Source organism: Entelurus aequoreus, linkage group LG04 (assembly GCF_033978785.1).
Source record: "Entelurus aequoreus isolate RoL-2023_Sb linkage group LG04, RoL_Eaeq_v1.1, whole genome shotgun sequence".
Taxonomy (NCBI): Eukaryota; Metazoa; Chordata; class Actinopteri; order Syngnathiformes; family Syngnathidae; genus Entelurus; species Entelurus aequoreus.
Genome location: NC_084734.1, coordinates 38,516,635 through 38,544,546, shown reverse-complemented (window position 1 = coordinate 38,544,546; position 27,912 = coordinate 38,516,635). Strand labels below are relative to the sequence as shown.

General features: G+C 42.6%; 2 protein-coding genes across 2 annotated transcripts; one reads left to right on the top strand and one right to left on the bottom strand.

The window, feature by feature from the left end:
* Positions 1-405: 405 nt before the first annotated feature.
* gnpat (glyceronephosphate O-acyltransferase) lies at positions 406-21,012 on the bottom strand. The gene is made up of 17 exons (XM_062044817.1): positions 20,814-21,012; positions 15,412-15,603; positions 15,166-15,342; positions 14,954-15,083; positions 6,765-6,892; positions 6,362-6,437; positions 6,128-6,279; positions 5,877-6,007; positions 5,275-5,528; positions 5,102-5,200; positions 3,225-3,371; positions 2,375-2,454; positions 2,153-2,293; positions 1,975-2,074; positions 1,788-1,881; positions 996-1,057; positions 406-910 (listed from the first exon to the last, which is right to left on the bottom strand). Exons 1-17 carry the CDS (start codon positions 20,835-20,837, stop codon positions 867-869), a joined length of 2,031 nt encoding a protein of 676 aa, XP_061900801.1. The 5' UTR covers positions 20,838-21,012; the 3' UTR covers positions 406-866.
* LOC133648596 (uncharacterized protein C1orf131 homolog) lies at positions 20,924-27,912 on the top strand. The gene is made up of 8 exons (XM_062044838.1): positions 20,924-21,208; positions 24,840-25,093; positions 25,239-25,289; positions 25,383-25,478; positions 26,339-26,425; positions 26,509-26,537; positions 26,998-27,131; positions 27,259-27,912. Exons 1-7 carry the CDS (start codon positions 21,130-21,132, stop codon positions 27,128-27,130), a joined length of 729 nt encoding a protein of 242 aa, XP_061900822.1. The 5' UTR covers positions 20,924-21,129; the 3' UTR covers position 27,131; positions 27,259-27,912.

Genomic DNA, 27,912 nt, shown 5'->3' with positions numbered 1-27,912 from the left:
TTGCAGGTTATAGTTTGCTCTCTACATAATTTTAGCTGGTGAGTCATATTTCTAGAAAACCTCGTAAACGTTACATTTATTGGGTGTAATTTCATTACATTGATCACTAATTATTGGAACAACATGCACTCAAAACGGCATCTGTTGTGTTTTGATCAGCCATTCAAACAGAAAAGCCTGACATCTAGTGGTCAGTATTATGTAGTGTAGCTCGTCTGCTGTATATTATATTGCTTATTCTCATTAGGGTCACGGACATTAACCTCGTGGATGTATTTCAAAAGCTTACTTTACACCCAAATATACCTACCAATAAAGTGTATTCAACATACATTACTCACTCAAGTATTTTTGTCAATACTATTTGAAGAAACACTAAAGATCATATTTGTAAAAACACTTTATTACGATCATGATTAACTTTCCACGCACGCACATATATATAGTAATACATTATGCCAAAATACAAAAGCATGATAAAAGGCAGATCTTTGTTGTTGTTGTTGTTGAACTAAACGGACAGATTTACAAATATTTTGCTGGCTTCACTCAAAATCTGCGATGCTCTGCAGCAAAATTAAAAAAACATCTTAAACCTTGACAAAAACCAAGTAGTGCAGCACGTGTGATGGCAGTTTCAACTCAGACTTTGGCAAAGTCATGTAAACATTGTTCTTTCTCTGAGCAGCTAAACAATTGCATCTGTGAGCACAAAAATCTGACCTGGTTTTCCCCTAACACATCGTAAGGGGAGTGTTAGTTCTTACTATAAACACACACAAAAAAGACAGTATCTGTCCGACTTCCTTTGGTGAATATTAAAATCCTTTACATGTTGTTTTGGCAAAGGTGGCAATTTAGCAGAGTTAGAGGCGAGCTGTGGCAGCTTTTTGAGTAGGCAGCTTTCCTCCTGCACAAAGATACAGTATGTTTATGATCTATTTATCATTTGTTTGAATGACTTTAAGAACTTGATTAACCGGCTTCTTACTTACCCAAAGTGTCTTCCAGAGAGTTGACCATCACCTTGTTGACGCTCAGGGAGTCTTGCTGCGGACTGGGGGAAAACATTATGGAAGAATCATTAGATATTTTGTATGTTCTTACACTTTAAGGATTATTTTTTGTCCATGAGACACTTTCACATATAAAAGTTCAGATTCTTAGAGAATTTCAGACTATCAGAAAAAGAAACTATCACGACTCATACTGACATAAAATGTTAAGTGTATGATATGATTTGTTTGTCCGGGTAAAATCTGATAGATTTTGTACAATATTTCCACTGGAACAATTCTCTAATAATAATGTACATATTTTAGTATAATATAGCTATGTGTATATTAAAGATAAAAAAATAAATAAACAAAAATAAAAAATACATACATGCAGATGCACGCACACAATATATAATAACAATTCTCGTATATATAAAGTTCTAGTAAAAATATTTCTATTAAAAAAAAAAAATTTTTTAAAAATATTTAGTCAGAAAGAGAACCCTGATGCAGGTGTATAATTAAAAAATTATATTTGTTAGAAAGATAACTTCATATGTGCTGCACAGTTTGTTATTGTGTATAGTGGATTATTAGACTACAGTGTACTTTTTTTAATTTACTAAAACTGTTTTTATTTTTAAATGTCTTATTTTTAAATAATGATATTTTATTCTCTCCCAAATGTATGGACTGAAACACTCTTGGATTGTAAATCCTACATGTCAGTGTTCGTTGTGTCCACTGTACAGTATGCACAAGGACACGCGGGTGAAAAAACAAGCGCACCTGTTGACTTTGCGTACAGCTCCCAGTCTTAGCAGAGCTGCCAGAGCGTTCTTGTGCAGGTCAGAGGACAACGCCTCCAAGTATCTTAGCCTGCCTATGAAACAAACACACACAATATATACGCTAAGTTATAATGTGTATGTATTTGTGGTACATTATAATAGGACCCATTTAAATGTAAGCAAACCTGCTAGCAGATGTGTGATGATGAACTTGCGTACAGCAGGGATGAAGGACTTCTGTGTCAGAGCCTCAGTGGCCTCCTCACAGAGGAAGCGACAAATCACCTGCAACATTTTTAACATCATTATTTTTAATAAAGATACTTCATTAGGACTGTTTGGAGCTACCAAGCGCCACGATACCTGGTATCCTTGCAGGAAAGGCTCCAACATCCCTGTGAGGAAATGTAATGTTTTCTGCCCTCTTTCCATGACAATAACCTCCTGCTGGGCCACCTGCAACACTCCGGTCTTCTCCAGAAGGTAGCAGGCCTCCTCGAAATCCTGCAGCACAACACGGTTAGCCCTTGAGTTGTCCTGTTTATGTTGGAAATGTCAAGATGCTCTTGTCTGTCCCCCTCTCACCTGCACGGTGGCTCTGGGACACAGGATGAACTCGTTGGAGAAGACGTTCCTCAGGAAGTGGAAAGTGTTAAAGACGACCTCTGGGAAAAAAATCATGAACATTTCAGGGGTAAATAATACACATAAAAAAGCTCACTTTTACCCCAGGCAGAGAAGGCGTGGTTGGTGGAGGAGGCTGTGGAATCCGAGCGTTTTGGCCAAGAGGAAAATAATGCAAATTTACCCTGTCCACGATTTAAAATATATAGAGTATTTTAATCAAATAAACTTACTGCGGTGCCTCACTAGGATCAATTATCATTTCATTTAATATCATAAAAGTTAGCTGTACGGTGACCGAGCAGTCAGGAGATATGGCTTTAAATCTGGATTTGGGCATCGCTGTGTGTCTATGGCATGTTCTCCCCGTGCATGCGTTTCTCCGGGTACTCCGGCTTCCTGTCACATTCCAATACTATGCGTTTTAAGAAGGATACACACAAAGACAATCACATTGTTTTTGTCATGATTTTCCACCTTCAGTGTTGGCTTGATTTTTTTATCTTAAATATCAGAAAATGGTTGTGTTCACCAGTCTTTAGGTCAATTGGAGACTCTAAATTGCCAATAGCTGTGAATGCGAGTGTGAAGGGTTGTTTGTATGTGCCAGGCAAGTGGCTGTCGACCGGTCTAGGGCGTAGCACGCTTCTCGCCCGAAGTCAGCTGGGATAGTATGCTCCAGCTTACCCATGACCCTAATAAGGATAAGCGGTATAGAAAATAAATAGATGGATCATAAAAGTTCCTGAAATTAGCAGGAGAATATGATGTACAAATAGCTATTTTTAATGCTATTGTTCTTGTGACTTACGCTTTTCCCTTGAGGAAGCGGCGTGGATTGCTGAGGCAAGCAGCGCTGGCCGCAGGAAGACATGGAGCGCTTGGTTTCTGTAGGAGGCGCAAGAGAGCACAAGGACTGCCCGGTTCAAAAGATCCTCCTCCGGTGAAGTGGCGCCACCTAAACACACATATGGAACATCACTGTTAAACTGTCAATCATTATTGTTCTGGCCGAAAAGCTGAGACGGGAAGACTAGAAAGTGAAATAAAATGTGTGGACGAAAGTGTTACGACGTGTGAAAGAAAGTGAAGTTAAGGGGACGTTGTTCCCGCCTTTCCAGGTAGAACAGCTTTCATTCTTCTGGAAAGATTTTGGAGTGTTTGTAGACATTCTGCAAAAAACATCCCCCCAAAGAGCTCCCACAAAGTTGGAAAATTCTAACACTGGATTTCTGGATGTGTAGCAGTGTCGCCACGGCAGGTGACTTTTTCTGTTTCCATTCTAGTCAATGTGTCGGTTTCCCTCGTCGGCGGATCCCCTGCGCATCGCATCCATGCGCTAAATAAACGCAGAGCTTACCTTTTTGCTGGCCGCCGCAACAAGGCGGATCAATTCAGCTAAAATCTGCTAGAGTGGGACCGGAAGTCACGCACAAACACAAAATAAATGATCCGGTTTACTTTCAAAATGACATACTTTGAGTTTAAGGCGGATTGTATTACACACTTTGAAACGTCCTAACGGGCGGGGACAAACCTGAAGTAAACTTGTTAAAAGGTTTTCAGACGTAATTTCACCTTGTTGACACAAATGGATGAGGAGATGCTGATTCTAGAGGTCAAAACTCAAAGAATCCTATTACAGGCATATCTTGGACAGCTATTTCAGGACAGCTTGTATCAAAGAACCAGCTGATACGAAGGCCGGGGAAGCAGGGGAATGGTTAGCGGGAGTTAAATGAGAAGAGTGTACGTGTACAATGCTCGCCAGGGATTATGTTACTGTTGTGTTGTTTCTTGCTACAAATAAAGAAAAAAAACAAAGTAGTCGTTGTGCAAGGCAAAACTGTCGTCTTTTCCACAAGTCAAGTCAAGACGACTGCCTGTGGGTATTGATGGACGGAAAAGCTCGAGACGCACCGCGGTGTTGCCGTTCACAGCCGTTGCATATCTCGAATGGCAGAACTAAATGTAATTGCTTTAGCTCCTCTGGATGGACAGAAAAAAACTGTTTGTGGTTCACCACTCCTCTAATGTGGATTCACAAGATCTCGCAAAAAGTTAAAGTTAAAGTACCAATTGCCACACACACACTAGGTGTGGTGAAATTAACCTCTGCATTTGACCCATCCCCTTGTTCACCCCCTGGGAGGTGAGGGGAGCAGTGAGCCTCAGCGGTGGCTGCGCCCGGGAATCATTTTGGTGATTAAACCCCCAATTCCAACCCTTGATGCTGAGTGCCAAGCAGGGAGGTAATGGGTCCCTTTTTTATAGTTTTTGGTATGACTCGGCCGGGGTTTGAACTCACGACCTACCGATCTCAGGGCGGACACTCTAACCACAAGGCCACTGAGCAGGTCGTGCAGCGAAGTTCTTCTGAGCCGCAACAATGCGCATCAGAACGGCGATGGGGATTGGCGGATGGCGGCGATGTTACGTGATGGTGCCGTTCACCAGCCATTACGCATCCAGTGGAAATCCGGGATAATCCAACCTCCTACTGAGTCATGCATGCCCATCCATCCATCCATTTTCTACCGCTTATTCCCTTCGGGGTCGCGGGGGGCGCTGGAGCCTATCTCAGCTACAATCGGGCGGAAGGCGGGGTACACCCTGGACAAGTCGCCACCTCATCGCAGGGCCAAGAGTCATGCATGCATTTAGTAAAAAAACAAGCAAAAACAAAACCTTGTTCCAATGCTAGATGGACTTTCCCCTCTGAGACTCTCACCAGACCTCCATGTAGGGACAGGCTGGAAGACACAACTTCTAAAGGAGGTAGGTGATCTAAAAGTGACATAATACAAAAAGTTCAAATTGAATCAGCTCTTTGTCTCCATGACAACAAAGCCATACTGTACCAGGCCAGTGGAGGAAGGCGCCGTACTGCCGGGAAAGGTCGCAAAGCCACACAGCTTTACCGGTTAACTGTTCGAGTGCCATCACCGCTTCCTGACCCGTCGCCCCCGCTGTTGCCGCCTGGTTCTGGAGCAACAGCGACGCCAGCAGGACCCACGGCTTCAAGACGGCGTTCTGCTCCTGAGTCCTCACCAGGCTGTAGGCGGCATGGTTGACAAAGCGTTGGGTCTCCTCGCTGGGCCTCGCCGGGATGTGTCTGACAATAGAACTTGTTATAAGCAGTGCGTGGACAAAAGTATGGAGACAGAGCCTTAAAATAATGAATGAGTCAATCAGAGGTTGGACGATTAATCAATTCTTTATATAAATAAAACATTTTGAATAACTGTATGCTTCCAAGGCCCAAAAGAACTAAATAGCCACATAGTCACACCAACATCAAATAGAAAATTATAGCTGCAGAGTGGGGAACAACACATTTTCGTCATTTCTCAATACTTTTTGCCTGCTACTAAAACAATGGAGGCAACAGAAACTTATCTCAAAAAAACTAAATTCATTATTGCTATGTTAAATATATTTGTATCAGTGTGTAGACTCGTACCTGGGTGTCAAGTTGAACTGGCAGCGGTCCACTCGGCCGTACGCTAAACTTCTGACCGACACCGGCTGACCAAAGTAAACATGGATGCTTCCGTAGTCTTCACGCAGGATCTTTCTGGCCTTGAAGAGACCCTGAAAAGGCGAGGAAAACAAAGCGATGTCAGCACAGTTGTTAAATATCTGCTAAAATACTTCAAATAATTTTAGCTTTAATAGAGTTAAAATTATGACGTATAATTGGGGGGGACCCACTGAAGTGGATTCTTTGGGTTTGGGAACGCCGAGAAGCTCCCTTGCGTAGAGCGCTTCCTCCAGGATCCTCTCGTAGCTGATACTGACCGGGATCAGGCACACATCAAACACCTCCCCTTTGAGGAAAGGCTCCATCACAATGTTCAAAAGGCCTGTGTCAATTTGGCAAAATTAATTGGAATGCCAAACACAGATTATGTCTTCCATAGATTGTTTTACCTTTGTCTGACTTACCTAATTTTGGAGTTAAAGACTTAGCTGTTCGACTCCTAGTTCCCTCTAGGAAAAATTCAACGGGAGCAAAGCCATTCTAGAAAAAAAAAACCTTAACATAAATCAGGGGTGTCCTAACTATTTCCACTAAAGGCAAACACAGAAAAATTAAAGCCAATCTGTGTACATTCAAGATTCTAAAACCAAGCCATTGTACCGTAGGTCAATATATGATAACATCATCGTAGCTTTTTGTTACAGGTGACAAAGTAAATTGATATACTATTTAATAAAATATCTCATTATAAAGTGACCATTCATTTTCAAACCAAATAAAAACGAGCGCCAGGCCTCTGGGCATAAAAATTAGCAGCAAAACATTCCTTGACGACAAACATAAGCAATTAAATGCAAGTACTGTTACCTTGACGATGGTCTTGACATACTCGGAGAAGACAGCCCAGTAGAGTTGGTCGCCACCAAACGAGCGGCGGATGAAGAAAGCGCCGGACATGCGCAGCATCTCGCCGATAAACTTCATCCCCATGAAGTCTGCGGTATAAAGAAACCATGTTCAATGCTTCCTGTAAGTGCAGACTAGGAGAGCTTCTGTCACAACTGTTAGATGACTGTTTTTGTTGTGGTTTTTAAGTTTTGTCTAAATAGTAAAAACAAAATAGAATTTTTTTTATGCTACCAGCGTTCATTTTGACAGCTGTTTTTATTTTAGTTTTAGTTAGTCTTTTGACAAAAAAATGCATTTTAGTTTTAGTCTAGTTTTTGTCATCTAAATTACATCACATTTTAGTCAGCTAAAATTGCAGCATAGTTCAGTCAATTAAAATATAAAGTATAAAAGATAAGGCCTCTAATGTTTATTTGAAAGCACCTTTATTTAGACTACCTGCAAAGTATTTCTTTAACACAAAAGTACATGATATACTTTTTGATCTGCTTGCGCTGTGGAAGGCGGCTGCATCTCCAGTAGCTCTGTAGTTCTAGATCTTTTAAACGTATTTTATCTTTATCTTTTATGTTTAATTATTATTATTATTTATTAGATCTTATAAACTTTTATTTTATCTTTTATCTTTTTTATGTTTTCCTTGAAGACAGTGAATCCCTGTACATATCCAATGGATACTTTTGGCAGTTTTAAAAGACCAAGAGCCAGCTTTCTTACTTATTCGAGAGAGGAGCTGCTCACTCTGAAAACATCGGGGCGTACTGGTATCCGACACTCCATTCCAGTGGAGCTGAGGAAGAATCCTCGGGGCTGCAAAGCGGGGGCTAAGCTAAAGGCTAAGCGAGAGGAAAATCGACGGTGCTACAAACCATCCATTCCTTGTCATCATGGGGAATGTGAACTCGCTGCCAAACAAGATCGACGAGCTTCATGGACTAAAAAGCCAGCGTGCATATCGAGAGAGCAGCCTGTTTATCTTCACGGAAACGTGGCTAAACCATCTGGTACCGGATGCTAAGGTGGACCTGCAGGGATTCACCGCAGTGAGAGCTGACAGAGACACTAAAGCATGTGGGAAAAGCAAAGGTGGGGGGCTCATCATATACGTTAACAACCGCCGGTGTAACCCGGGACACATCTCCGTGAAGAAAGTCTTGTGTTGCCCGGACCTGGAGCTACTAGCTGTTAGCCTCCGGCCATACTATCTGCCGAGGGAGTTCAGTCACGTGATCTCCCTCTGTGTTTACATTCCCCCGAGGGCAGATGCAGCCAGTGCATGTGAGATGATCCACGCCATCACATCAAGGCTACAGACAAAACATCCTGAGGCTTTTTTCATCATTTCTGGGGACTTCAATCATGCTACTTTGGACTCAACGTTAGCTGCTTTTTACCAGGCTGTGGATTGTCCCACGAGAAACAACAGGACAATTGACCTACTGTATGCTAATGTCAAGGATGCATACAAGGTCACACCCCTCCCCCCACTAGGGAAGTCTGACCACAATCTTGTCCAATTTGAAGCCAAAATACACCCCCGTGGTCCAAAGGCAGCCTGTTAACACTTGCTCTGTGAGGAGATGGTCCCCTGAAATGGAAGATGCCCTCAGGGACTGCTACAACACCACAGACTGGGACATGCTGCTTCCACAGGGTGAGGACATTGATGGGCTGACTCACTGTCTCACGGATTACCTCAACTTCTGTGTGGACGTGATCTGCCCTGCTAAGACTGTTCGGTGCTACCCTAATAACAAACCCTGGGTAACACAAGAGGTTAAAGCTGTCCTCAACAAGAAGAAAGCTGCTTTCAGGAGTGGAGACAGGGAGGCAATGAGAGCAGCACTGCGGGAGGTGAAACAACGCGTGAGGGAAGCTAAGGACAGCTACAGGAAGAAGCTGGAGCAGAAGCTGCAGCAGAACAACATGAGGGAGGTCTGGGAAGGTTTGAAAACCATCACAGGCCACAAGGCAAAGACCAGAGCTGTTGGGGGGACAATAGAGAGGGCCAATGAGATGAATAACTTCTTCAACCGGTTCAACCAGCCCGTGTCCTCTCCACCCCTCACTCCCCATCACAGCCACCCCCTTTCCCCTCAACGCACCTCCCCCCCAGCCATGGCAACACCCCCCTCCACCACCTCTACGCAGACATTAGTCATCTCTGCAGACCAGGTCAGAGGTCAACTGAGGAAGCTACAGCCTAGGAAAGCAGCAGGCCCAGACAAGGTGTGCCCCAGACTCCTGAAGACCTGTGCTGCAGAACTGGGTGAACCACTCCAGCGGATCTTCAACCTCAGCCTGCAGCTGGGGAGAGTGCCCACCCTCTGGAAGACGTCGTGCATCGTTCCAGTTCCCAAAAAGAACTGCCCCAGTGAGTTGAACGACTACAGACCAGTGGCGCTCACCTCTCATATAATGAAGACAATGGAGCGGCTCTTTCTCAGCCTCCTCAGACCACAGGTGCAACATGCCCAGGACAGCCTGCAGTTTGCGTACCAGGCAGGCGTTGGTGTGGAGGATGCTATCCTTTACCTGCTGCACCGAGCCCACTCACACCTGGATAAGGGAAATGGCGCTGTGAGGATCCTGTTCCTGGACTTCTCGAGTGCCTTTAATACTATCCAGCCCCGCCTACTCCAGGACAAGCTGGACAGAATGCGAGTGGATCCCTGCCTGGTTGCCTGGATTTCAGACTACCTCACCGATAGGCCACAGTACGTCAGACTGAAGGACATCACATCTGACACTGTGATCAGCAGCACCGGAGCACCCCAGGGAACGGTGCTGGCCCCTCTTCTCTTCACCCTGTACACCGCTGACTTCTGCTACAACTCAGAGCTGTGTCACATCCAGAAGTATGCGGATGACACAGCCATCGTCGGGTGCATCAGGGACGGCAGAGAGGAGGAGTTTCGGAGGCTGGTGAGGGACTTTGTTGTCTGGTGCCACAGGAACCTCTTGCAGCTCAACCCTTCAAAGACCAAGGAGCTGGTCATTGACTTTGGGAGGTCGAGTCCAAGGTCACAACCTATTGTGATCGAGGGAGTCGAGGTACAGACCGTGGACTCATTCAAGTACCTTGGGATGTGGGTGGACAACAAGCTGGACTGGACTGTTAACACGGACCACTTGTACAGGAAAGGACAGAGGAGGCTGCACTCCTTCAACGTCTGTAAAAAACTATTGTGGATGTACTACCAGTCTGTGGTTGGCAGTGTTCTGTACTACATCGTAGTGTGCTGGGGGGGCAGTATATCTAAGAAGGACAGCTCCAGACTGGAGAAACTGATCAGGCGGGCCGGTTCTACGATCGGACTAAAACTGGACTCACTGGTGACGGTGGCAGAGAAGAGGACTGTGGAAAAACTAGTGAGCATCCTGGATGATGCCAGTCACCCTCTGCATACCGTTGTCAGTAGCCAGAGGAGCCTGTTCAGTGCTAGACTGCTTCATCCCAAGTGCAGGACTAATAGACTAAAAAACTCCTTTGTCCCACACGCCATTAGACTGTACAACTCCTCTCTGGGGGCGAGGGGGGGTACTAGAATGACGGGGGATGCAAAACAATAACAGTGTAATACGTTTTCATAACATGGTCACTAATGCCTAGTTTCTCTTGTTATATTCTTATTTTACTGTTATATTTGTATTCTCATTGATGCTTTTTGTTTTTATTCTATTGTAATATTTTTCTATTTTGTTTCCATTTATACCCCCATTATTTACTTTTTTAAATTTGATCTCAATTCTGTACACTGCTGCTGGAATTTTAATTTTCCTGAGGGAACTCTCCTGAAGGAATCAATAAAGTACTATATATCTATCTATCTATTATGGTCAGGAATTTTCCTACACAGGTCAATGCAAATAGATATTTTTCAGGCACTTTTTCAATTTTTTTATGCTACGTCTCGGGCAAAGCAGGTATGTGTGTGTTGTGAAACAGAGTTTCGGCAACTGGACCCGCGGCCTACACAGGATTCAGGGGCTTCTTCATCCATCCCTGGTCTTTGTTTTCAGCCCCACCAAAGCCCGCGAAATCAACAACCTACCTGGCCCCCCCTCTCCAACTCAGCCCCTCACCAAAGCCTGTGAAAACAACCCCCACCCCTGGCCCCCTCCCCAACTTCGCCCATCACCTGGCTGATGAACAATAGGCCTCTCTCCCCACTGGACTGCTCTTCATCTTCAACTTCAACTGCAATAACAACCAACATGGCCGTCCCTCCTTTTTCCGGACATTACCACTACACAGCGGTCTCTGATGCTCTTTTTGGTTCCAGTGGACTAAACATCATCTACCTTAATGTGAACAGTCTCTCTGGAACCAAACTCGACCAATTTAGAGAAATGTTCCTCAACAAAAAGGTAAAAATTCTGTGTTTCTCTGAAACCAAATTAGATCAAAGTGTTTCTGACTCGGAGATAGAGATAGAAAACTTCTCGGTTATCAGAAAGGACAGGAATAAACATGGTGGAGGTGTTTGTATGTATATTGACCAGGATATAAAATACATAACTCGCACTGATCTCAACCACAATGCCCTTGAATCTGTGTGGGCGGAAATCAAATTTAAAAACGCTAAGCCGGTGCTGATAGGGACTATATACAGACCCCCAAATCAGAGTGATTTCTATGGTGCTCTTGAGGAATGCTTTGCTGGGGTAGACAACGTGGAGAAAATCATAACTGGAGATCTGAACACAGATATTCAACGCAGAGATGCGCCTGTCTTCAGATCCTACAGCAAGCTTTGTAATCTGCACAGCCTTTCCCAGCTAATAACACTACCCACAAGGGTGTGCGATTCCACCCAATCAACCATCATTCTCACATCAGACCAGCCTAAAATAAAAAATAGTGGGGTCATGATCTGTGGTCTTAGCGACCACTATCTAACCTTCTGCGACCGCATTAAAAGTTGTGGTCCAAGTTTAGATTTACCATTAAAAAAATGATTATGTGAGGCAGAGAAACTTTATATTTTTTGTAAAGAAGTAATATGGTATAATTAGCTTTAAATTACGGTTGTGAAGATGTCACAGTGACTCGCCTGCTGATGGCATCATATAGCGATAAAAATGAAATGTGTCCTCTTCGCTTTCTCCCAGGTGTACACTTGTTACGACATGGTACATGTAGACATTTTTGTTTCGGCGTGGGGAAATCAAGCTTCTTATCTCACTAGGACAGGGGTCGGCAACCCGCGGCTCCGGAGCCGCATGAGGCTCTTTGACCACTCTGATGCGGCTCAGCTTCATACTTGCCGACCCTCCCGATTTTCCCAGCAGCTTACTTACGATCTCCGTGCCTCTCCTAGAAATCCCCCGAGGAAAATATTTTCAGATTTTCACCTTAACAACTGAATTAAGAGCATACCCTGATGGCTCTGCATTTATTGTCCTCTATAGTTTGTGCAAACAGCGTGCCAGACAGGTCCCATGTTGTATTGTGCTTGGACTAGTACACGTAGGAGACAGCAAGGCATACTTGGTCATCAGCCACACAGTTTACACTGACGGTTACCGTATAAAACAACTTTAACACTGTTACGTTACAAATATGCGCCACACTGTGAACCCACACCAAAAAAGAATGACAAACACATTTCTGGAGAACCTGCGCACCGTAACACAACATAAACACGACACAACAAATACCCAGAATGCCATGCAGCCCTGACTCCAACCCCCCACCCCCACCCCCACCCCTCCGTGCGTCGGTTGAGGTGGGCTGGGTTTGGTGGTAGCGGAAGAGTCAGGGCTGCATGGCATTCTGGGTATTTGTTTTGTTGTGTTTATGTTGTGTTACAGTGCGGATGTTCTCCAGAAATGGGTTTCTCATTCTTTTTTAGTGCGGTGCATATTTGTAACGTAACAGTGTTAAAGTTTTTTTCTACGGCCACCGTCAGTGTAAACTGTGTGGCTGTTGACTAACTATGCCTTGCTGTCACTGACGTGTGGAAACAGAAGCTGCATTCAACATGTGTGACCGAGCAGGTGCGCTATATTTGGAGACTGTAGAGGGTGCTAAAAGCACTGCTATCAAGTCCTGCACATTCAGGAGTCTCCCGGTAAAATTGGGAACGTTGGCAAGTATGACGCTGTCAATCGCCATTCATATAAACCTCGCGGGCCGCATTAACATTAGGTTGTCATAATTAGGTTGTCATAATAAGGTGCGGGCCGGGGCGTGTGTTTGAGACCCCTGGTTAAAACATAGCACAAAGCAAAAAAAGCTTTGTATGCAGTGTTATTTCATTTTAAATTTTCGAAACAGTTATGTGGCTACCATTGTTTTCTTTAATTTGTGAAACTTGTCGAAATGGCTCTTTGAGTGGTAAAGGTTGCCGACCCCTGCACTAGGAAAAGCAGTTGATAGGCTCTCTTTTGTAACTAAAAAAACAACTGGAACCCCCCCAACAAAAAACACTTTATGTCTACAGCTTATGTTGTTGCATGTTCAAAATGAAATCTACTTTGCTTTGTAAAAAAAAAAAAAGGTAAAAATTGATTATATTTCATAGCGCTTTTCTACCTTCAAGGTACTCACAGCGCTTTGACACTATTTCCACGTTCATCCACGTTAAACCCAGATTCCGAACTAACAAAGGTCTTAACTCATTCTCTTTCTATGCCACATCAATGTGGAATGCGCTCCCAACAGGTATAAAAGAAAAGGCATTAAAAGTTCACCTCCAGGTAGCTACAACCCTAAACTAACACCCTCCCCGGATTATTAATAATCAAATGTAGATACTATTTCTTATTTTCTCTCTCTCTCTCTCTCTCTCTCTTCCTACCAAGTCAGACCTACACTGTTCCAATATCCTTTTCTCTGTTCTCAATTGTTGATGTCTGATGATAACAACCAAACCTAACCCACCCCACCTCCACACCCCGGATTGTAAATAATGTAAATAATTCTATGTGATCATCTTGTGTGATGACTGTATTATGATGATAGTATATATCTGATAGTATATATCTGTATCATGAATCAATTTAAGTGGACCCCAACTTAAACAAGTTGAAAAACTTATTCGGGTGTTACCATTTAGTGGTCAATTGTACGGAATATGTACTTCACTGTGCAACCTACTAATAAAAGTCTCAATCAATCAATCAATCCAGTCACACACACATTCACACACTGATGGCGGGAGCTGCCATGCAAGACGCTAACTACGACCCATCAGGAGTAGAGATGTCCGATAATAAATTTATGACTTTTTAAAACGCCGCTGTGTACACGGACGTAGGGAGAAGTACAGACCGCCAATAAACCTTAAAGGCACTGCCTTTGCGTGCCAGCCCAGTCACATAATATCTATGGCTTTTCACACACACACAAGTGAATGCAATGCATACTTGGTCAACAGCCATACAGGTCACACTGAGGGTTGCCGTATGAACAAATTTAACACTGTTACAAATATGCACCACACTGTGAACCCACACCAAACAACAATGAAAAACACATTTCGGGAGAACATCCGCACCGTAACACAACAAACACAACAGAACAAATACCCAGAACCCCTTGCAGCACTAACTCTTCCGGGACGCTACAATATACACCCCCGCTACCCTAAAACCCGCCCCCCTAACCTCGCCCACCTCAACCTCCTCATGCTCTCTCAGGGAGAGAATGTCCCAAATTCCAAGCATCTGTTTTGAGGCATGTTAAAAAAAATAATGCACTTTGTGACTTCAATAATAAATATGGCAGTGCCATGTTGGCATTTTTTTCCATAACTTGAGTTGATTTATTTTGGAAAACCTTGTTACATTGTTTAATGCATCCAGCGGGGCATCACAACAAAATTAGGCATAATAATGTGTTAATTCCACGACTGTATATATTGGTATCGGTTGAGATCGGAATCAGTAATTAAGAGTTGGACAATATCGAAATATTGGTTATCTGCAAAAAAGCTGTTATCGGACATCTCTAATCAGGAGCAAGGGTGAAGTGTCTTGCCCAAAGACACAACGGATGAGACTGGGATGGCGGGAGCTGGGATCGAACCTGAAATTCTCAAGTTGCTGGCACGGCCGCTCTACCACCCGAGCCATGCCGTCCCCATACATGCAAATAATTATATGACTTAATTAAACTCACAACAGCAAAGACAACGTACCCATGCCGGCAGCAATGACAGGCAGGGCAAGGTCATAGGTGTACATGATGTATGACATTAGCAGGAAGTCCATGTAGCTCCTGTGACTTGGAAGAAGAACCACCGGGTGTTCTTGGATGGCCTGCTGAAGCTAACGACAAAGTGGTTGATAATTGTTAGCGCAGAAGTTGCCAGCATTCAAGTAGTACGAACATGGTTGGCATAAGGCTCACTCTCTGGATGCCCTCCTCGTTGACACAGATGCTCCTGTACAAGCGTTTGAAGACCTTGTTGAGGCTATAGGCGAAGAAGCGAATGGTGCTGAGTTGCAAGCGGTGAGCCATCTCCTCTAAGATGGCCGACGCCTCCGCTTGGACGTCCTCCGCCGGTTTCCCCGTCTCTTTGGAAACCTACCGAGGTGAGCAGAAAACATCAGTGCAGTTTGCAGGTCTGCCAGAAGCTGTAGAACCGCTATTCACCTGATGGATGACATATTGAACATGAGCTGAGTGGACCGTGGCGCTCTTCAGTGCGTCTGCTTTGCAGGGCACCAGTCCTTTGTAAAGGACGGGAGTGTAACACTTGACAGCATATCGGAGGTCACTGGATTTCCTCCTTTCCTCCAAAATGTCGTCAAGGTCATCTCTCTTCGTCAGCATCGGATCCCGATGCTAGTGGAAAATACAGGAAAAGGTGTACACTTTATTGGTGTAAGGAGTCTTTTTATATTTTTAAAATGGCTGTCTAGAGCAGTATTTTTCAGTGCCGCGGGATACAGTCTGGTGTGCTGTGGGAGATTATGAAGTTTCACTTATTTGGGTTAAAAATATTTTTTGCAAACCAGTAATTATAATCTGTAAATAACGTGCCATTGTTGAGTGTCGGTGCTGTCTAGAGCTCGGCAGAGTAACCATGTTATTCTCCTCAATATAAGTAGGTGGAAGCTGGTAGACAATTGCTTTGTAGACTTCGGGAACACCTCGTGTGAGATGACGATGGTTTGTCGTGATTACAATATGCAGACGACAGTGGGAGGCAGCGTGCAGGGAAAAAGGTATCTAATGCTTAAACCAAAAATAAACAAAAGGTGAGTGCCTCTAAGAAAAATCATTAAAGCTTCGGGATAGCTATGCAGAATGAAACTAAAACTGAACTGGCGACAAAGTAAACAAAAACAGAATGCTGGACGACAGGAAAGACTTACAGCGTGTGGAGCCGAGACGGGATCCACAAAGTGCATCCGTACATGACATGACAATCAACAATGTCCACACAAAATAAGATAGCAACAACTTAAATATTCTTGATTGATAAAACAAAGCAGGTGCGGGGAATAGCGCTCAAAGTAAGACATGGAACTACAACAGGAAAATACCAAAAAACAGGAAAAGCCACCAAAATAGGAGCGTAAGACAAGAACTAAAACACTATGCACGGGAGCACAACCAGAAAACTCAAAATAAGTCACGTCGTGATGTGACAGGTCGTGACACTAGACCTACTTTGAGACAAGAGCTATAGTGGTGCATGGTTGGTTATGGTTTAAATTCATATCAAACAATTGCGACAACAACTTTTTATTGTTTACCAAGTTTAATTTTATTATGATTTCTTCTGGTGGTGGGCCTCTGGATTTTTTCAATGAGAAAAACGCACCTTGGCTCAAAATTATCAAGAGAGCAGCCTGTTTATCTTCACGGAGACGTGGCTAAACCACTTCGTACCGTATGCTAACGTGGACATGCAGGGATTCACCGCAGAGAGACCTGACAGAGACATTAAAGCATGTGGGGAAAGCAAAGGTGGGGGGATCATCATATATGTTAACTACCGCTGGTGTAACCCGGGACACATCTCAGTGAAGAAAGTCTTGTGTTGCCCGGATGTGGAGCTGCTAGCTGTTAGCCTCCGGCCATACTATCTGCCGAGGGAGTTGAGTCACGTGATCTCCCTATCCATCCACTTGGGTAAAACAGAATCCATCCTGTTTGGGTCCCACATCAAACTTAAGAGAGTCAATGACTTCACCATAAAAGTAGGTGACAGTGTCATCACCAGGAAAGATGAGGTCACCTACCTAGGTTCCATTCTAGAGGCTAACCTTTCCTGTGACAAAATGGCAACCAAGGTAATCAAAAAGGTTAACCAACGAACAAGATTTCTCTACAGAATTTCCTCTCTGGTCAACAAAAGCACCTTGAGGATTCTGGCGGGAACTCTCGTTCAACCCTTTTTCGATTATGCATGCACCTCCTGGTACCCTAGCACCTCCAAAACCCTCAAATCTATACTCCAAACATCTCAGAACAAGCTAGTCAGGTTACTTCTAGACCTCCACCCCAGATCCCACCTCACTCCTACCCACTTCTCTAAAGTGGGCTGGCTCAAGGTGGAGGACAGAGTTAAACAACTTGCACTGAGCCTAGTCTATAAAATCCGCTACACCTCCCTGATACCGAAGTACATGTCAAACTACTTCCTTAACGTAAATGACCGCCATAACCACAACACCAGGGGGTGCTCCACTAACCACGTTAAACCCAGATTCCGAACTAACAAAGGTCTTAACTCATTCTCTTTCTATGCCACATCAATGTGGAATGCGCTCCCAACAGGTATAAAAGAAAGGGCATCTCTATCCTCCTTCAAAACCGCAATAAAAGTTCACCTCCAGGCAGCTACAACCCTAAACTAACACCCTCCCCGGATTGCTAATAATCAAATGTAAACAATCAAATGCAGATACTTTTTCTTTTTCTTATGCCTTCTGATCTCTCTCTCTCTCTCTCACTCTCTCTATGTCCACTACTTGATGTCCATATGCCCCCCCCCTCCACACCCCTGATTGTAAATAATGTAAATAATTCAATGTGATTATCTTGTGTGATGACTGTATTATGATGATAGTATATATGATAGTATATATCTGTATCATGAATCAATTTAAGTGGACCCCGACTTAAACAAGTTGAAAAACTTATTCGGGTGTTACCATTTAGTGGTCAATTGTACGGAATATGTACTTCACTGTGCAACCTACTAATAAAAGTATCAATCAATCAATCAATCAATCCCTCTGTGTTTACATTCCCCCGAGGGCAGATGCAGCCAATGCATGTGAAATCAAGGCTACAGACAAAACATCCTGAGGCTTTTTTCATCATTTCTGGGGGCTTCAATCATGCTACTTTGGACACAAATTTTGCTGCCTTTTACCAGGCTGTGGATTGCCCCACGAGAAACAACAGGACAATTTACCTGCTGTATGCTAATGTCAGGGATGCATACAAGTTCACACCCCTCCCCCCACTAGGGAAGTCTGACCACAATCTTGTTTATTTGCAGCCAAAATACACCCCCCTGGTCCAAAGACAGCCTGTTAACACTTACTCTGTGAAGGAGGTGGTCCCCTGAAATGGAAGATGCCCTCAGGGACTGCTACAACACCACAGACTGCAGGATTTCCCGCAGCGCTTTGTTTTTAAGGCGGCTGCCTTAACAACATAGAGCCACCGCCTAAACTAAAGTCTTAACAAGCTGCTCCGCTTAGTTCTGCCTCTGCCTCTGTCAGTACGTCTCTGCAGCACCCAGCATTGTCCCACCCACAGAACCATCTGATTGGTTACACACCGAGCGGTAACAGTCAATCAGCAGTGCGTATTCAGAGCGCATGTAACAGCCAATCAGCAGTGCGTATTCAGAGTGCATGGAGTCAGTGCTCCTGCGGTGGGGTGAGCAGAAAGGTGTTTAGCAGGTAAGCATCAGGCTGCGGACTCTCCCCAAATTATATTAAACACCTCCCAGTCAACTACTAGTAATATCACTATGAGCCCGTTGATGTTCTAGAAACATAAGCGGCAGCTCAGCTCGCTCGCAGTCCTTGAGGTGAAGGCTAATTAGCTTTTAGCGTAAAGTTAGCTCATTTTGCGGTGTGTGTGCGTGCGTGTGTTACGGACAGCAAAGCCCTGTCTGTCTGAGAGAAAGACAAGCACTATTGACCTACAGTTAACAACTAAGTTATTTCACTTTACCTTTTTCTTCTTCTCCCCTCAACACACCTCCCCCCAGCCATGGCAGCACCCCCTTCCTCCTCCTCCACCACCTCTACGCAGACATTAGTCATCTCTGTGGACCAGGTCAGAGGTCAACTGAGGAAGCTACACTCTAGGAAAGCAGCAGACCCAGACAAGGTGTGCCCCCGACTCCTGAAGACCTGTGCTGCAGAACTGGGTGAACCACTCCAGCGGATCTTCAAACTCAGCCTGCAGCTGGGGAAAGTGCCTACCCTCTGGAAGGCGTCGTGCATCCCCACTGGAAGACGTCGTGCATCGTTCCAGTTCCCAAAGAGAACTGCCCCAGTGAGCTGAATGACTACAGACCAGTGGCGCTCACCTTCATCTAATGAAGACAATGGAGCGGCTCTTTCTCAGTCTCCTCAGACCACAGGTGCAACATGCCCATGACAGCCTGCAGTTTGCGTACCGGGCAGGCGTTGGTGGGGAGGATGCTATCCTTTACCTGCTGCACCGAGCCCACTCACACCTGGATAAGGGAAATGGTACTGTGAGGATCCTGTTCCTGGACTTCTCGAGTGCCTTTAATACTATGCAGCCCCGCCTTCTCCAGGATAAGCTGGACAGAATGCGAGTGGACCACCGCCTGGTTGCCTGGATTTCAAATTACCTCACCGATAGGCCACAGTACGTCAGACTGAAGGACATCACGCCTGACACTGTGATCAGCAGCACTGGAGCACCGCAGGGAACGGTGCTGGCCCCTCTTCTCTTCTGCTACAACTCGGAGCTGTGTCACACCCAGAAGTTCGCGGATGACACAGCCATCGTCGGGTGCATTAGGGACGGCAGAGAGGAGGAGTTTCGGAGCCTGGTGAGGGACTTTGCCACAGGAACCTCTTGCAGCTCATTCCGTCAAAGACCAAGGAGCTGGTCATTGACTTTGCGAGGTCGGGTCCAAGGTCACAACCTATTGTGATCGATCGATGGAGTCGAGGTACAGACCGTAAGGGGGGTCACAGCTCCAGACTGGAGAAACTGATAGGAATAAAACTGGACTCACTGGTGACGGTGGCAGAGAAGAGGACTGTGGAAAAACTAGTGAGCATCATGGATGATGCCAGTCACCCTCTGCATACCGTTATCAGTAGCCAAAGGAGCCTATTCAGTGCTAGACTGCAAAACAATAACATATACCCCCATTATTTATTATTTACTTTTTAAATTATATCTCAACTCTGTGGCCCTGCGATGAGGTCGCGACTTGTCCAGGGTGTATCCTGCCTTCTGCCCGAAGTAGCTGAGATAGGCTCCAGCACCCCCGCGACCCCAAACGGGACAAGCGGTAGAAAATGGATGGATGGATCTCAACTCTGTACACTGCTGCTGGAATTTTAATTTTCCTGACGGAACTCTCCTGAAGGAATCCATAAAGTACTATCTATATATCTATCTAAAAAGGTTGAAAAACACTGGTCTAGCGCCTCCCTTCTAATAATGGTGCCATGTCATAGACGCCTGGTACTCTCTGCAATTGATTAAAATAAGTAAATAGCCGCTGGGGGACATTATTTGAACAATGTAGTGGTAGACATTAAAAACAAAAAATAATGCAAACTAGGAGGTACCTTGTTTGCATTACTTTGGAACCACAGATAAGTTTTGCTAACTTGTAGAACAAGTTTAAATCAACAGTACAAAATGAAAATAACACAATAGTGTTATCAAAAGTACACGTCACATCGCTGTGATTCTCTTCACTACGCGACTAAAATGAATACTCAAGCGGAATTCCGAATCAAATGTCAAATGTCACACTGACACTAAGTGTGTTAGCTTAGGTTCTACCCGAATCCAAAAATACATACCGAATACGCCACTTTGGATGCCATAATTTCTCCCGCAAGCTCACACGATGCATCCAGCGAGACAAGTGACGTTTTACGACACGGTGTTTTGAGAGAACAATATAGCGATATCAGCTCCAGAGGTGGCGAAGTTTTCCAGGGGCGTTAGCCTCCACTTCCGGCATTTTCACACACGGCTACGGTAAACAGAATAGGACAATTTACAATCACTACGTGACGTCACCGCCACGGACCCCTTAGGACACGTGCTACGTTTATTTTCTTTATCAAAGACGACCACTTTTTTCCTTAAATTTGCTGTAAATTTGAACTCAAAATGAAACCCAAAGCGAACAAAGACGAGGATGATGACTGTGTATTTCTGGAACAGGCTTTGGACACATTGTACGACTTCGGTAAGTGTAACCGGTTAGCTAGGTAGCTAGCTTGTTGGTTAAATAGTTATCAGAATCGGTTATTCCTTCTCTTTATCATTTGTGTAACTGTGACGATTTAACATAACTGTTGCGAAACTCTTATATTTAGGCAATGAAACGATTGTCACTTAATAAAGTAGTTTGAACGTATTTATGAGTGAGCTGACTCGCATAATCTAGTCTAGGGGTCGTCAACCCAAAACGTTGAAAGAGCCATATTGGACCAAAAATACAAAAAACTAATCTGTCTGGAGTCGCAAAAAATGAAAAGCCGTAAATAAGTCTTCTAATGAAGGCAACACATGACGTAAGTGTCTATATTAGCAATGATAGCCTACTATCAAAATTACATTAAAAGTCTTATAAAAGTGTTATAATGAAGGCAACACCTGACGTAAGTATATATATTAGCTATAATAGCCTACTATCAAAATTACTTTAAAAGTCACATATAAGTGTTATAATGAAGGCAACAGATGATGTAGTGTCTACATTAGTTATAATAGTCTACTATCAAAATGACTTTAAAAGTCATATATAAGTGTTATAATGAAGGCAACAGATGACGTGTCTACATTAGTTATAATAGCCTACTATCAAAATGACTTTATAAGTCTTATATAAGTGTTGTAATGAAGGCAACACATGACGTGTCTATTTTAGCTATAATAGCCTACTATCAAAATGACTTTAAAAGTCATATATAAGGGTTATAATGAAGGCAACAGATGACGTAAGTGTCTACATTAGTTATTATAGCCTACTATCAAAATGGCTTTAAAAGCCATATATAAGTGTTATAATGAAGGCAACACATGACGTAAGTGTCTATATTAGTTATAATAGCCTACTATCAAAATGACTTTATAAGTCTTGTATAAGTGTTGTAATGAAGGCAACACATGACGTGTCTATTTTAGCTATAATAGCCTACTATCAAAATGACTATAAAAGTCTTATATAAGTGTTATAATGAAGGCAACACATGACGTAAGTGGCTATATTAGTTATAATAGCCTACTATCAAAATTACTTTAAAAGACGTATATAAGCGTTATAATGAAGGCAACACATGACCTAAGTGTCTATATTAGCTATAAAAGCCAACTATCAAAATGACTTTAAAAGTCATATATAAGTGTTATAATGAAGGCAACACATGACATAAGTGTCTATATTATTTATATTAGCCTACTATCAAAATTACTTTAAAAGTCTTATATAAGTGTTATAATGAAGGCAAAACATGACGTAAGTGTCTATATTAGCTATAATAGCCAACTATCAAAATGACTTTAAAAGTCATATATAAGTGTTATAATGAAGGCAACACATGACGTAAGTGTCCATATTATTTATATTAGCCTACTATCAAAATTACTTTAAAAGTCTTATATAAGTGTTATAATGAAGGCAAAACATGACGTAAGTGTCTATATTAGTTATAATAGCCTACTATCAAAATTACTTTAAAAGTCATTTATAAGTGTTATAATGAAGGCAACAGATGATATAAGTGTCTACATTAGTTATAATATCCTACTATCCAAATTACTTTAAAAGCCGTATATAAGTGTTATAATGAAGGCAACTCATGACGTAAGTGTCTATATTAGTTATATTAGCCTACTATCAAAATGACTTTAAAAGTCTTATATAAATGATAAATGGGTTATACTTGTATAGCGCTTTTCTACCTTCAAGGTACTCTAAGTGTTATAATGAAGGCAACACATGACGTAAGTGTCTATTTTAGCTATAATAGCCTACTATCAAAATGACTATGTGTCGCAGGCTGAAACATATGTTTGTTGACAGAAATGTTGAAATGTATTATTTATTCTACACATTTTTACAACATTAGAAACCATTAGTAAATCAGAGGCTACTCAGAAGGTGAGATAACTCCTGGAAATTACTGGCTTTTAATGGCAAAAGGTGTGTGTCCAAGTTATAGGAAACGGCAGACTGTCTTCTTTTAATAGAATTATTACAATCTTTGCAAGCTAGGTAACGTTTTGCTGTGGTCTGGAACAACATGGCACACAAACAACTATCTGTAATGCAGCCAATATTACATACAGGTAATGTGTCATGAAACATGCAAAACTAAATTATATACAAAGAGGATAAAAGTAAAGGAAATTAAATTAGCTCAAATATACCTACAAATGAGGCATAATGATGCAATATGTACATACAGCTAGCCTAAATAGCATTTTAAAATGGATGAGCTTGCAGTTGTCATGCCAAATTTCTTCCCCCTACAAAAACCTTCCCCCCGTTTACTTCCGGGGCTGCGTCCAATAAAATCACAAAGTTGCCGGGGGTCCTTAACCTGCACGCGACTGTCCTGTTTCGAGCCTGTACAAAAAAAACAAGACTCGATTTCTTCAGATTCCAGCAGCTGTCAAAGTCGAAGTATCCTTCCAGCGACGGGCAGTCAAAGCCAAAGTGCTATCGATTGCTGTCAATGACGTAAGAAGAAACATGGCCACGGAAGTAAATGGGGGGGGGGGGGGGGAGAGACGTTTTTGTAGGGGGAAGAAATTTGGCGTGACACAGTCATGCCTGATTAGCACTCCAACAAGTCAATAACATCAATAAAGCTCACCTTTGTGCATTCACACACAGCATGAAACTTGTGGTGGACAAAATGAGACAAAGAAGGAGTGGAAGATTTTACATGTAAGCAAACTTTTGAGTCACAGTCCACACTACTACGAATTCAAGAACTGCAAAATTTGTAGGACAAAACGATGTTCACCAAATACTGAAGCATACACACAAACATATTAAACAGTGAGCTTTGTAACAATTGGGAATGTTTGTGTCATGTTTGTCCTCAAACAAAAAACATACTAAAACAAAACATTATTTTTCCCCCATCTTTTTCCATTTTCAATCCTTTTTTAAAAATGCTCCAGGGAGCCACTAGGGCGGCGCTAAAGAGCCGCGGGTTGCTGATACGGTCTAGTCGAATGAAATCCTTCAATCGATCAAACTGTATTTGTACAGCACTTTTAATACATATAAAATGTAGCACTAAGTGCTTTACAATTAAAAACAAAAACAAAAAACAGTACCTTCCGCCCTAATTGAATAATCACAAGTGGAAACAGTTAAGCCCCGACCCCCTATTCCTCTTTACCACATACATGCACACATAATAAAAGTTTTCTAAAATCATATGTGGCCGAGCACGGAAGAACCAGGTGATAGAACACTATCTTAGGGAGCCAAGTGCACCAGGGGCTGCATGATGAGGGGACACGACCACTGCCACCCAGATCGAATAAGATTTGTATATTAAAATAAGATACAATATAAAAATGCATAAATATTTAGTTAAAAGTAAATAACATTAAATAATTTGGTATGTGGTAAATAAAAGCTAATACATACTAGCTAATCACAGAGTTATTAAAAGGATTGTAAAAATGATAAGCTGATAAAGAATATTAAAGAACTGACTCAATTAATACAAATACAGCGTTAATTTAAGACCACTATCTGACAGTGTCTACTTAAACATAATACATTACAAGTAAATAATGACAATTATGAGAGTGGAATAAGAAGTGTTGTGTTGCTGTGTTCTTGTCTTCAGGTAGTGGAACCAAATCAAAAAAGAGGAAGAAAAAGCAAAACGGGTGTGAGGAAGAGGAGGTTCTGAGAAGTGATGCAAATGTCTGCAGTGTCAGTGGAGACAATTGTGGAGAGGAGCATCTGACAGAGTTGGACAACACTTTTCAATGTGAAGCTACCATCAAGCCTGTAAGACATGTCGAAGTTGTGACCTTTCAGGATCCTGCTAAGAAATCGAGAAGGACCAAAGAGATCCCAGCCGCTGATGAAACACCTGTAAGTTTATGTTTTTCTTCTTTCTTTACCCTCACCTGCCACATAATTGGAAACAATTCCCAATGGCTACCATACCGGTGACATTAACTGTCTTTTTGTTTCTTGCCATCTTTGTCACTTTTGGCTTTGCGTTTACCTGCCGCAGACATCAGAGATGATGCAAACCCCTCCATATGATGATCTCGATTTGGAGAAGGTAATTTATCAGGATGTTCTCTGGTTGTGTCAAGCTTTTTCATTATTTGACAGTGTATTCTGTTGTTAATTATGAGTGTGTTATGTGTGTTAGGCTCGCCTTGAGGTGCATCGTTTTGGAATAACAGGCTTCAAAAAGGAACAGCAGCGTGTCTTTGAGCGGGATCGCGCCATCATGTTGGGAGCTCGTGTAAGAAGACATCAGATATTATAGATAAATTGCGTATGCTGTGTGGTACCTCAAATTACCAGCTCAGTTGGGTCACGACACAAGTATTAAGTCAAAACACTAGTATCTTAAATCAGCGCCGCCCATTGAAATGAATTGAAATCAATTTAATTGGTGCTTGCCCCCCCAAAGCAGCACCATTTTAACATGTAGCATGCCTTTCAAAAAGAAAAACAAACTTTTAGATAACAAATGTTTAAAAACAATATAATAGATTGGACTGCAAACAACTACAGTAGTTTTATGAAATAATGTAATATTATTGTGCAGCATTTACCTTGGGGAGCGGACTTCTACAGGTAATAGGAATTGTTATTATTGTTTATGCTGTACACGGATGTCTTTGAGTGACGGAGCAGAGGGCAGAGTTGACAGAAACCAATATGTATTTCTGGGTACCAAGGGTAATGCTTGATCATGCAGAGTAGAGTCAGGCATCAGCAGTTTCTCTATATTTTAATGAATAAATGTCCGCCGTTCAGAAGTTTGGCATCTTTGGTTGCATGGTTCAGAGGCTGGCTCCTGCCGGGTTGGCTACAAGGTAGCACATGTTTTTAATGTTGTTGTTTTTTATTTGGTCGTCCGCTTCTTTTAGCTGTTCTCCTTTGCACTTGCTTGTTCCCGTTTTGGTGGCTTGAGGGTAGGGTTGGAAAATACAACTCCAAACTCAAATGTATTTTTGTAACTTAAAGCATAACAAAAGGCCTAAAAGGAGCTCGTCTTTCAAAATAGTATTAAATTGGGGCACTCGTACATTGAGGTACCACTGAATTTGCTAAAAAAGACTGACTCACTGTGGTTGTTTCTCACATTCCGCTCAGCCTCCTAAGAGGGATTACGTCAACTACAAGGTGCTGCAGCAGAAAATCAAAGACAAGAAGATAAAGGCGAGAGAAGAGGTCCAGCCGGTAAGACCCTTAAGCGTTCAAAAAATAACATTTAAATTCATGAATGACAATTAAATTCATGTTATCTTTTTTTTGCTATGCAGGACCTAAAGAAAAAGAAGAAGAGTCAAAGGTGTGTAATTAGTTTCCCTCCTTCGAGATATTTTAAAGAATGTTTATTGCAAACTTTATTAGCACTTTTTAAACCTCTAATACTATTTTTGAAAAGTGCAAAAAAGATTGACTGACTTGCATACTTTGTAGCTACTCCAAGACCATTTTTTACTTAATTGTACAAAATGACATCAGCAATTTTTGGGCTGGCATGCACATTCCATCACTTTTTCACAGGCTTTTCAAAAGAGTATGCGTAATTGTTTATAAACACTAAAGTAAAGCTCCAGTTTTTGTGCATGGTGTTTCTCTTCAAGGTAACATCACCAATTACTTGCTTGGCTTACATATTACAACATTTTCAGTCATGTCTTTACTTGGTCGTCAAATATGTAAATATATACAATAGTGCAGTAGTACTTGTCACACTAAGAGCATCTCATTGGCTAAATCATACATTCATGTATGTCCGTCTCCAGCAGGGACAAGAAGAAGACCACATCAGGTTCCTCATCGGCTCCCACGGGCCAGGTGGGCCGATTCAAAAACGGAATGCTGATTCTAAGCCCCAAAATGATCCAGACTATCAAGGGCAAAAGAATGCGCAAATAAGGTTGGTACGACGTCATAACAGTCCACGCCTATAGAGGGGAGGAGCGGGGCGGTGCTTGTACACAGCATGGTTTTTCAATAATGGAGGTCCATTTAGGTGTCTTAAAAAATTGTTGACATGTTTGCAGGAAAAGTCCTGTCTTCTTCATGGAGCAGCAGAAAATACATTAATTCCTGTTGTGAGTAAAGAACACATGACTGGTGTGAAACATCTCATCAAGAAGGTGAAGTGAATGCTTCGCCACTCACCTAAACCCAGGTGAGATCGCATCAGACATGGACAACAAAGGGAAAACACTGGATACACGTCGCATGGGGACAAGCATGCCATCCAAGCTAGTTTTACCTCCCAACTGTGTTAAATGTTGTCACAATACATTCACAATCGACCACCTGTACCTCAGTGGCTATATGCTAGCTAACTACGGTACTAAAGAGCAGAGGATTTACTGCTTTGCTCACAGGGACATTACCTGGGATTTTTCAAGCCGGTTGTTGGAATCAAACTGATTCAACGTCACAAATGGACAATGAGGACAAACAAGTGTGACTAAACAAAGTGGACATGAAAAAGACTTAATGTACACTATTTGTGAGAGTCATATTCTACAATGAGACTGGGAAACTGCAAGAGAAACTGCAGAGTCAGCCTTATTTCAAGCAATGCACCACGCTAGACATGTTACTTTGTCATCATGGGTAATATATTTCTGTATTACAAAACAACAAAAAAATATATGTCCTGTGTGTAGGGGTTTACATTAAATGATGGTTGTATACAA